The sequence below is a fragment of the Ovis aries genome, chromosome 7 (genome assembly GCF_016772045.2).
Source record: "Ovis aries strain OAR_USU_Benz2616 breed Rambouillet chromosome 7, ARS-UI_Ramb_v3.0, whole genome shotgun sequence".
NCBI classification, from domain to species: Eukaryota; Metazoa; Chordata; class Mammalia; order Artiodactyla; family Bovidae; genus Ovis; species Ovis aries.
In genome coordinates this window covers 51850194-51862583 of record NC_056060.1, presented here as the reverse complement: position 1 = coordinate 51862583, position 12390 = coordinate 51850194, and the positions used below count along the sequence as shown (strand labels likewise).

At 33.8% G+C, this 12390-nt stretch overlaps 1 protein-coding gene across 21 annotated transcripts in view; it reads right to left on the bottom strand.

Annotated features, from left to right (window-relative positions):
- The window catches only part of ZNF280D (zinc finger protein 280D), a 127461-nt gene that overhangs the window by 25042 nt on the left and 90029 nt on the right, over positions 1–12390 (bottom strand). For 9 of the 21 annotated variants that reach the window (XM_015097014.4, XM_042252408.2, XM_042252409.2 and 6 more), the window contains 2 exons: positions 11481–11599; positions 11295–11331 (listed from right to left, as the gene is read on the bottom strand). In XM_015097014.4, the coding sequence (XP_014952500.1) occupies positions 11295–11331; positions 11481–11599 (156 nt within the window). Of the gene's footprint in view, positions 1–9556; positions 11176–11294; positions 11332–11480; positions 11600–12390 lie in introns of those variants that run through there. The other 12 variants (XM_042252416.2, XM_060417869.1, XM_060417870.1 and 9 more) reach the window with 3 other exon arrangements.

Below are 12390 nucleotides of genomic sequence, written 5' to 3'. Positions count from 1 at the left end.
AAGCACATTTTAGTTATTACATGAAGATGTAAATAATTTAAAATAGGACAAGTCCTTTTAGTTGAAGTACTATATGGCAGTATTTACAGTAATTTTCAACTAATTCTGCTTAAAAAAATCTAAATGAATAAAATTTGCACCGAAAAGTGACAAAATACATAAATGTCTATCATTTCCAGGTTAAAGGTTTTGTAATTCTCTCGGGTATTTAATTGTGAACAAGAGTATTCATACAGGTGAAATAATATCAAGTGTAAAGTACAACATCATTGCTTTAATAATATATAGGGAAAATAATTGTTTTAAGAATAACAAGTTGAAGTTGTAAGAAAACATAAAAAATTTTGGTTTCTGTTGGAAGAAACTAAAAGTAGATATTAATTGATTTTTTATTTCTAAATATTTAATAATTTTAAACTCAGTTTGAAAAACTGTTAAGTTATTATAACTATTGGTTATAAAATAGTTTAAAAATATTTCATAAAAGAATTCTCCTTTTTAGCTTATTACCGGAAATGTTACCAAAGACTGATCTCAAATTCTTGCAAAAGAAACATTACCATGCTAATCATTTTCATATATAGCTATTCTAATAAACTGATTTTATGCAGCAATTAAAATGAAAGCTATTAAGCATGTGTTACTATTATTGTTGGTATTGCAACTGGGGAAACTGAATTTTCTTAATATCTCTGCAAAAGAGGTTGGTGACAGGTTTTTATTACTCTTCATTTTACTGGCTAAGAAACTGGTAGATGAGGATAAAATAAATTACTGAAACAACTAGCAATAAGAGGCTTATGTTCCCAATCTTGTTTTGTGGCTTTAACCATATTGGTATTCTGCTTAAGGGACAGAATTGTAATAACCAGTGAAAATATTAGAAAAACAAATCTAAAAAATTAGAAAAAGCACACTACATAAAATTTCTTTGAATTATGAAATTCATCATTAAAATGTACACCACAATCTTGTAACTACAAAAGCATACTTGAGATCAACAAATTTTTAAACAACTACTAATACATCACTAACATTTTGAAAAGAAAAAATTGTTCTTACCTTTAATCTTACTTAAAGATGCCTGCTGAAATAGTCATCATTTGAGATATTCAATTGCTTGGTAGAAGACAGTGAAATTTGCTAAGCTCAAAGTTCTGAGCTAATGACCTGCCATTAGATAATTATACTTTTCACCTGTGAATTCTGCAATATTTTTAAATAAATTTTGCATAGCATTCAAAACAAACACTATTTAAGATTCCAATGTTAAGGGAATAGAAGGACAGACTGGTCATCATGAATTTCAATAACTACCACTACAGATCAAGAATGTAAATGATTTTTCTTTGCTATGTAAACCTGCTTTCCCCTTAAAAGTTCAAAATGAAATAAATGTCCCTACTTGCAATTTTCCTGCAGATGACATGACCAATCCAAAGTTATAAGTAAATTACATCACTGTGTTCATTTGAGATTTCATTCACTATAAACATACCATGAAGTAAAGGGAAGTGTTATAAGGGGGGAAGTGCTTGTATTCATCTCTGTCAGATCACATTCTTTTCTTCTAACACTGTTTAAAAGTCAAAAATTTTATTACTGATATTTAAAATGTAATCTTTAAAAATATTTGTAAGCAAACTAAAAAAGGAGGTTTACAACAAGCCAGTAGTAAAGTCAACCAGTTCTCAAGACCTTCCACTTACGTATTCACTCTAATCATCACACAAATAAAACATCCAGTGCACCACTCTGATAGTTCATTCTAAGAGGTGTTAACAGATGTGTGGAAAGGATGATCTAAACATTTACCAGGTCGCACATATATCAGGTACTGTGCTAAGAGTTCCAATCCAACCTGTCAAGAAAATGCGCTGAAGCGAATGTTTACAGAACTGTGAAGTGTTCAAAAGGGCTAGACAAAGGACTGAGACATTATGAAGGGGAAAGATGCAAGAAAGCAGTGAAGATACTACAGTGAACGTGGTTTTGCAGCAGGAGCTGAGGCTAGCAAAGCAGGGAAAGGCAAGTCAAGGCAGAGCAAAAACAAAGGAATATAAGACAAGATGACGATGATATAATACTGAGTGATCTCATGACTAGAAGGTAGGGAACAATAAAGAGGAGTCAATGAGGCAACTCAAGAGATAGCAAGGACTACTTTAGGAAAGGTCTTGAGTGTCACAGTAGTGTGCTAAGAACTTTATTCTAAGGTTAATAAGAAAGTATGATCAGATTTGTGCATCAGAAAAAGGCAGTATCAGAAGAGGATAAGCTCGTCAGGGAGCTCAGATAAGAGACATTTAATGACTGACAAAGGAACAACAAAGTGGCTTTTTTTTTTTTTTTTAATGAAAACATGGGTTGCAGTTTTTGACTCAAAAAAAAAAATAATGGTTGGACACATAAAGTTGTCAATGAAAAAGCCACAGAAATTGGGAAGTCACACAGCATCTCAATTGGGCTTCCCTGGTGGCTGTAGGTAAAGAATCTGCCTGCAATGTGGGAGACCTGGGTTTGATCCCTGGGTTGGCAAGATCCCAAGGAGAAGGGAACGGCAACCCACTCCAGTACTTTTGCCTGGAGAATCCCCATGGACAGAGGAGCCTAGCGGGCTGCATTCCATGGGGTCTCAAAGAGTCAGGCATGACTGAGTGACTAAGCACAGCACAACTACAAATAGTTTAAAGTCACTGGCACTCCTAATGCTTGCTCACTCAGGTATAATCAGGCAAGAATACTGGAGTGGGTTGTCACTCTCTTCTCAAGGGGATCTTCCTGACCCAGGGATTGAACCTGGGTCTCTGGCATTGCTGGCAATTCTTTACCGTCTGAGCTACCAAAGAATCCAGTCTTACTAAAGAGTCTAATTTATGCCTAATTTGTTTGCTGAAATGTCCTACTGCCCATGTATCATAGAAATACTACTCTAAGACTGGGAAGCTAGATTTAGATTCTGATCCCAATGTTACAACTACACCAGTTGTTGCCTACCCTTCTGGGGAAACAAAGGGCCTTCACTTTGAAGCGCAAGCCCATCCATATACTCATGGAGAGTAAACAAGGCAGGAAAGTACATTTGGAACCACAAGCACAATCAGGGAAGCAATAGACTATAGTACTTTTCAGTTTAGTCTCTCAAGACAGATGACCATAATTTAAATTGAGGTTCTTAACAGCTATGTGACTTTGGCAAATGACTTAACCTGTATCTCAGCTGTCTCATTCATAAAATTGGGACAAGAACAGTGTATATCTCACTAGTTCGTGAGAATTAAACAAATAAATGTGAAAGACATAGTGTATGTACTCAGTGTCAACTATTATTACAACCATTGAGGGTTGAGGTCAGGAATCAATCTTACTGTCTAGAATTTGAGTGTGCAACACAGGCTCTTCAAGCTTTTTACCTAAATAGCTTCTATGTTTTGAAATTCTTCTGCCATACTTCCCCCATCCTCAAACAAAATATATTAGGTATTCATTTTCATTGCTCATTCATCAATTTACTCTAGTATGAAATTATCTACCCTTTTCTAAACACATGGGTATGATGTGGTCACCAAGAAGATAAGAGTAAAAAATCATTTTAGGTAGACAGAGGAAAGAACCAGGTAAAGACAAAGAATTAAGAGAAACAAAATACTGATATGTAATAAAATGAAGCAAAAAATAAGACCATCAGTGGAGGCAGATTCTAATACCTATTTGGCCTATAATTTTACTTCATTTTTAAAAAATTTTATGGCAATATTGAATTAGGCCCTGAATACTTGTAATGCATATACAAACTATCCTCAGAACCAGAAAAACTGAAAAAATGGTAGTAAACACAGAAACGCTGATAGAAGTCGGCAGAGTTTGCCCTAAATGAAGGACAACACCAAATCTCATTTATCTTTCCTTTTCAATGGGTCTCCCATCATTTCCTGATTAACAGCTATCACAGACAGAAGTCTGAAATGCCAGAAACCACTGTGTTTTGATATACAGCTTCTACTTATTAACTTGCAATTATATACCAGAGGCAAGTATATTGTACTCACTTTGAAAAGGAAACCCCACTTTACAGTTACTAAAGATCTGATTTGAGATAGTAATGAGATAATAACATCCATGGTAGGATAAAATAATCTAAGGGCATGACCCTTTATTATCTCCAATCCCAGTTATATTTCAAAAGTTTAGAGAAAGAAAAAAGCCCAAAATAAACTCTGTGTATCTGATAGATGAAATCAGTTTTTTTTCCCCTACTAAACCAAATATATGAAGTACAACACTGACAATTTTGAACATTTAAAACACCTAGTAACTTGGATTATGATCAGTCAATAATTCCTCCAAGTAAGTTCAGAACTTCACAGGAAAATAATGGAATGACTCCTTATAAATTCAATGGGAATAAAGTTAGCAGAAGTAAACATTTTTAAACAGATATATTATTTTCAAATATAAAGCATTTTTAAAGGGTGCCATTCTGCTTCTAAAAGTACTATTTGTTTGCATTTATGAAAGTTAATGACACTGGTTTATCTGACAACAGTATAATAAAATGATATTTCTCTTTGGAACAAGTCCAGATTCTCTTCTGGTTCAGCATTTCACAAAAATCATATAATGTTATATATACATGTGTTAGGTATGAAATCAGTTTACTGTGTGGCCCTGTGAAGATGTGGATTCAGTGTCTTCATTTCCGATTGCCCAGCCTGCAGTTATTCTGGTGGCACAAACTGTATCTTTTTCATGTTTCAAATTCCAGCACTTGACAAAGAGTCTTGCACACTGAAGGCCAGGAATCAATGTTTGGTGTCAATGAATATGTGAATAATAATATCTATATTATACTATGAAAGAGCCATGTAGTTACCACCGATGTTAAATATAAAGTTTAGTAGCCAGAAATACAAGACAGAAATTCACAGCTTCAAGGAAAGTCAGCTTTATGTTTTCATTTTTTCCTAGTACTCTTTGTATTAGGGGAATTTAATCAAATATAAAACATTTTAATCTATAAAACACATTTTACCTCTTTCAAATCTTCAAAACAATCATGTACAGATTATTTACATGATGAATAAACTGAACTTGAATATCAAGCGAGAGAGCTTGAACTTGAACATGAATTATGTAACTTGAACATGAAGTGAGACAGCTGGGTTTTGAACTCTGATATTTTGACTCTAGTCAGTGCCTTTACATTATACTCTGCTTAGAACAAAACTGGAAGTCATTGAGAGAACTAAAACAACTTTGATAGTCACTTCAAATTGTGGCTTTTAGGACATTTGATTCAGTCAATAAACACACACTTTGGCTAAATAGCCAAGTATTCCAAGCTTGATTTATTATGGCCTTACTATGGATTCTTATGCTCTGAAAACTGCTAAAGAGAAAATCCTATTCTCAACTTTTTGTCAAGAAAACAAATGTTGCAAAATTTAAAATTTTACTTCCAATCTATGTTATAATTAATCTATCTTGGTAGATATACAGAAGAAGATGAAGAAAGGGAAAAATACGATAGGAGATTAACACATAGAAAAGGGCAATTCCATGACTGAGTTACAATGTCACATCTGAGAAAAGTAGGTTTAAAAAAGTATTTCAAAGATCTACAAAAGAAGGAGCCCCTTTACTACTGATAGCTAGCACAGTTACACATTTTCATAAACTTAGTAATACTAGGTAAGTAACCAAGATGATTCAAAATGAATGCCTGGCAAAAATTAATAAAATGTTTTCTTTAAGAAAGAGCGTCTATAAGCTCCAAAAAAAAAAGTTGTCCTTTTAAACAGAAATTACATACTAGTTTTCAACAAGGGTGTTTGTTGTTTCATAGTCTTTAGACAGGAAAATTTAGAAGTACAATCAAATTCTAAAATTTGAGAATTATATAAAGTACAAGTGAACACTGCAATAAATGCCATCCATCCAGCAGTTTGGAGGAATATACTCCAAGATCTGTGAACTATCAACCCAAATTACAAATAACTGCAGTACAGACAGACTGCTACTGAAACTCTCAATGACGAGATTTCACTGATACGCAGTTCCCAGTCTCCTGAAAGTAGTAGCTGTAACAACAGTATTAACTGCAGTAACAGCTGGAGCAGCAGCAGGAACAGCAGTAACTAGAAGTGGTAATAGCAGCAGCAGCAGTAGAGCAACAATGGCACCAAACAACATGCATTTATTGAATGATTACTTTTAGTCATGATAGTGCCAAATAATTTTATTTAAATAATTTAATAATTTAATGTCTACAGATTATCTCTATTTCTTATAGCCACCCTGTAAAGACCGTTACATAAATTTTACAAATAAGGAAGATAAAGTGAAGTAATTTTCACAAGGCTACAGAGCTAGTAAGATACCCAACTAGGATTTAAACCCAGAACTGCCTTATTTCAAAGCTGTACTACTTTCTCAACACTATAGAGAAGTAAGGATAAAGATATTTTTCAGTGTGGAGGATTAAAAACAGTATGTTCCTATACTTCAATAAATGATATAGAAAAAGAGAAGCATAATAGCTTCTCCATGTTTGTAGAGGAAGGTAAGCTCTTCCAGGTGGGTAAGTACCAAAGTGATTAGAGTGAGGCTCTATAAGGTTCTCAAAACCAGAGGGGTAGGCTGAAAATATGAAATGAACTATACAGTGTGGCAGTATAATTTAGAGGAAACTAAGACAGGTGAACCTAGGAGCATTCATAACCATTCCTTAAAAAATACAAGTTTATTGAGCTTTAGACACTAAAAATCTAATGTTATAACTAATACATAATTCAGATGACTGGCTCTTAAGAAATATTTACTGGGTTAGGTACACTTAACATAAATGATTTGTGAAAATGGTATGAGAAGTTAGAATGAAAAGCAGGCTGAAGATTAGGATAATTCTATCTGAATAAAATGCAGGCAGATGTGAAATCATGAAAAGTAGTATGAATAAGAAGATAAATTTACACTTACATAGTGCTGCTTCCTATGTGCCAATCACTTTCTAAATACCATATACATATATTAACTCACTTAATTCCCTCTACAGTTTATGAACAGGTAGTTGTTTATATGTATTTTACAAATGGGGAATGAGGCACAGGAATCTGTAACCTACCCAAAGTCACACATGTTCTGATAAACAGCAGGGTAGGAACTCCAAACTAGGCAACCAACTGCAGAGCCTGTGCTCACTATACCACACTGTACCTTTAAGGGTCTGAGAGGGTTTAAAATGAGGCTGGGTTTCAAATCATCTAATTTTACTGTCAAAGAAGACCTCCTGAGTCTGTTTAAATAGGAAGTAAAACTTTACTACATAGGAAACTCCTTAACAGATAATAAAAGGCTGAAAATAAGTCTCAAGAAAAGTAGGTGAGTGGGTAGACTGATAAGCTAAGCATAAAGAGTTACAGAAAGAAGCCAGAAATAAATGAAAGATTCTTAAGCTTCTTAGTGTTAAATCATGTAAAGTAACCACACTCTCCAACAAAAAAAAAATCCCTTACTGTTGTAATCAGAGGCAGAATAAACTATTAACTGGTCTATCTCTGTTATGCAGTTAACAGACTTTACAAACATAATAAGGAGGTTACCATTTTTCTGATATAATTTCTAAAAATATGAAAATGTACATTGCTAGCATCTATTTACAAACTCTATCTTACAAATCATTCATAACCTAAGTGAAATGTCTAGAAACCCATCTTGGGCAACACCCTACACAGCTGCTTTTTATTTCCCAGTTCATAAAATCTGAAGGACTCCAGATCAGTATTCCACATACTATTCCAAGGAGATTAAGAAGTTCATAATTATTCAAAGAAAAAAATTCCAAGGTCAAATAAATATTCTCTTAGGGGGCTTCCCTGGTAGCTCAGACAGTAAAGAATCTGCCCACAGCGCAGGAGACCTGGGTTCAATCCCTGGGTTGAGAAGATCCCCTGGAGGAGGAATCGGCAACCCTCTCCAGTACTACTGGAGAATTCCATGGATAGAGGAGCCTGGAAGGCTACAGTTCATCAGACACGAATGAGCAACTAACACTTTCACTTCATTTTTTCACTTTAGACATTCATAAGCCCACATACAGCATGAAAAATTCCATGTCAAAGAATCAGTTTAACTTTAACTTGCATTGCTTAAATTTATTTGACCATGGAAACTTTTCCCCCAACTTAATAAATTATGGACATTAGTTCTACAGTACAGAACTTGGGAAAAACTGACCTAATTACCTTCTTTAATAGAAGTGTAAGAGAACTACTTTTGTAAGAGTACATGAAGGAGTTAAATGTGCTAAGGAATAACATGAACATTTAATTTTCTCCAGGTCAAAGAGTCCCTATTTCTGCTAATGGGGATAAGGATACATAGTAGCATTCTAAATTCATCTCATCATAAGAACAAATAACAGAATTTAAGAATAACCAATATTGAACAACAGAATCTCAGAACTCTGGAACAATCAGCACTCACATTTTACAAACAGGGTAACTGAGGGTCTCAGAATAGCAATGGACATAACCTGAGCCAATCTCATGTTTTATTCAATGGTAACCAAAAGCACACATGCATGCAACGGTAATTTCTGATCAGGTGAATAAAACAGTCAGAATAACCTGATAGTAAGGCGGGATTAGGCTCAAAATAAAACTTGTTAGCACAAAATTAAAATTTGACCAACTGCCTATAATGAACACGTTTTTGTACTAACTGCCTAAGGTGTTTTATTTAAACCATTTTTAAAAATAAAGTTATAGGTGATAGAACTTTAAGAATTTAAACTTGAAGAAAATGAATCTGATATTATAAGATACAGTCCTGTGGAAGAACACAAAGCGGTACTCCTACATCATTATACCAAGAATACAACTTCTCATATTTTTTTTAACTATAGCCAAGGTAGAGCAAATATACATAAATGAAAAAGGAACTTAAGTTAAAAATGTAAAGTTGTTTCTGGGCACAATTTTAAAATTTTTTAAAAAACTGGGTAGAATAGAGAATGAAATGACAAAACCTCCTAGAGACAAATAAGGAAACAAAGACGAGCATTAACGCCAAATCCACCTACTAAGAGGCCATTTTCAGAGCTTTTGAAAAATTATTCATTTACAGTAAAAATTAGTTTGGAAATTTTAAATTAATGGGTTCAAATTTTCTATCATTAATAGCAAGAAGCACATTACATAATAAGTAGTCATCTAAATTGGCTTCAAATCTGTTTCAAAATAAAACAGAAGAAGTTCTGATTTTACAGTAAAAAACACGATTGAGTCACACTTTCAGAGCCTGCCTAATCCTTATGACAAATAAGATCATAAAAGGTACTTTGTGTGTCAATAAAATTCAGTACTAGTATAAAGAAATGACCTTTCAGTTGTGCCGGGGGAAAAAAATGCAAGATTCACTAAGTAGATAACAGCTCTCAGTGTGCAGGCCAAGCAATAGGACTTCCATGAAACAATAAAAGCAATGCTCCTATTTATATGATTAAATATATACCTTTTATCTAAAATCCTTTATTAGTAAATAATTCCTGAGGCACTTTAACAATATAATTTTTATTAAAAGAAAATAATACCATCAAAACTGTTTATTAGAGCTATAGTCCATGTAAGTAAAATAAACAAAAGTCAAATTTTTGAAATATATTTATGTGGAAATACATTTTATATATGATAGAAACAAATGCATTATTGGCCTCCATAGTTTTTAATGTTAACACTACCAGATGAACTATTAAAATGGCTAAGTAGATATTATGTATTAGATGTACAAATATATAACTTTAAAACTTGTTTAAAGTCTGCAAGAAGAGGTGTTGTCAATTCTTTATACCTTAGAATTCACAAGTATTAAGACAATATTAATAATAATAATCCTGAAATAAGAAAGAACATATTATAATGTCTAATGGTCTGAACAACATCCAAATTAAATTAAAAAGCTATAAATAAGCAGCTATAGGAAATCTGTAGAGAATTCTAGGGGATATTTTGAAGTTCTTAACAAAACAAAGCAAACACTGAACAACATTTTTAAAGAAAAGAATATAAAAATAGACATCAATAAATTTGGAGAACATAAAACCAATCTATTAAAATTAATTTTTTAAAATAAAAATATTTGATAATTGATATTGCTGAAAAAGTATAAACTTACTCCTGGGTAATATATTTTAAATAACAGTAAAAGCAAGTAAAATTTTGGAACATAATTGTAGAGACCTGTTGTTCCAAGGACATGAAAATAAGTATTTCCTAATAACCAGAGCTTTTGTACTTCTTGGATGTAGTCATGCTAGAGAAAGATTAAAGGGCAGCAGCCAAAATGACTAAACTTCAACCGGGACGTTGAAGTACAGATTTTATTTTTTTGGCCAGAAGTGACCCACAAGCTTAAGATCAAGAGCCAAAGCCCCCAGTGGGAAGCTATGCTCTACTGGTGGGCCTTGAGACCATCACTGGCTATATCAGCATCAGCCTTATGGAAGGCCAGCCATGAAGGAAGGGAGTCTTCCCAAGATCGGATTTCCTGAGACCACAACCTAGAGCAGGCCCCACAGTCAAATTAGTCACATTCCTTGGAAAGAGAGAACAGGCATCAGTTGTGTTCATCGAAGGGGGACACTGTCCAGGTGTACCCTGGACATTTTTTGAAATCTCTGGGCTGCTTCTCCATCTGAAAAATAAGAAAAATAGCACAATGACAGACAACGAATGAGGAAAAGACAATCGTCCGGCCTAAAAACTTAAGATTTATAAGAAATTATGAAAGCAGACAAAACAGACAAAAAGACAGACAGCCATATCTTTTGGAACATATTATTCTGAAGGCAAGTACAGCATAGGAAAACACAAATTATTTTAAGCAAAGTAAGAAATGACCAAAGCAACAAAAGTTATTTTTGGAGAGAGCCAACTGGAGAAAAAAAGAAAAAATGAATGTTAAGATATGTCAACCTGACACAAAGATAAGGTGGAATAAGAACCTAGTCCCATTTGAAGCTGAAAAGAGCTGAATAATGAGAGCTAATGTCATGAACTTGGCTGCTTAACTGCCTTTGTGTAAGAAAACATCTCAGAACTTTGAACTTAGGAAATTCCAACTTGTCTTGCACCAGGTCACGAGCTCCAAAGAGCAGGAACCTATTTCAACAAGCAGCTTTAAAAAAAAAAAACAAAATACTTTAATATTTTTCATTTCTATTAATGATACGTTTAAAAATGCAGTAGTGCTAAAATCCATCAAAGTAAAATGCACTGAATAAAAATTAAACTTACTCAGAAAGATGTTCAGAAGTTGGGATACAAACAGAAACTGAAATTAGAAGAAAAGTTTTATATTTAAAACAGCATATGAAATATGATGAGTGAGAAAAACGATTTAGTAAAGAGAACATACTGTGGCTGACCAAAAATACTAGAATAAATAGCAAAAATCTGAAGTAACACATTATATATACATACCTTTCTCTATTACAACTTGACAAGTATGAGTTTCATGTTGACTTAAGTGTGTAGCCATATTATCTAAGCCAGAAACATCAGTTAGGAAATCACAATTAAGGCACACTAGAGTAATGCCCCTATAAAAAACAAAGCAAATAGTATAAAAGAAAACATTTTTATCTTTTATGAAAACCTACATACCAGTTCTATGAATAATTTTTCATGATTTGCTCTTTGTGTCATAACTATCACTTCAATTTTTGTTACATAAACCTGACAGAACTGAAATGATTCTTTAGAAAATGGTATGAAAGTGTTTGTCACTCTTCATATTCAAATTATACTACCATTTACTAACAGAAAGTATTTTTGTTTTATAAGCTTTTCTCCCTCATACCAGTTACTAATAGCTAAAAGGTTGAGACCTACAGTTTAGTCTTGGTTGCACTAACAACATGTGTCACTCTGACAAGCCACAATCTATCTGTGCCTATGTGTGTGTTAGTTGCTCAGTCATGTCCAGCCCTTTGCAACCCCATGGACTATATAGCCCGTCAGGCTTCTCTGTTCATGGAATTCTCCAGGCAAGAATGAATACTTGAGTGGGTTGCCACTTCCTTCTCCAGGGGTTCTTCCTGACCTGGGGACTGAATCCCAGTTTCCTGCATTAGCAAGCATATTTTTTACTGTCTAAAACACCAGGGAAGCCTATGCCCATCTTCAAAACAAAAGTATAGTATATATAAATGTACAACACATATACAAGTCAATACATATTTACTAAGGCTGCATTTTGGAGAAGGCAATGGCAACCTACTCCACTACTCTTGCCTGGAAAATCCCATGGATGGAGGAGCCTGGAAGGCTGCAGTCCATGGGGTCACTAAGAGTTGGACATAATTGAGAGACTTCACTTTCACTTTTCACT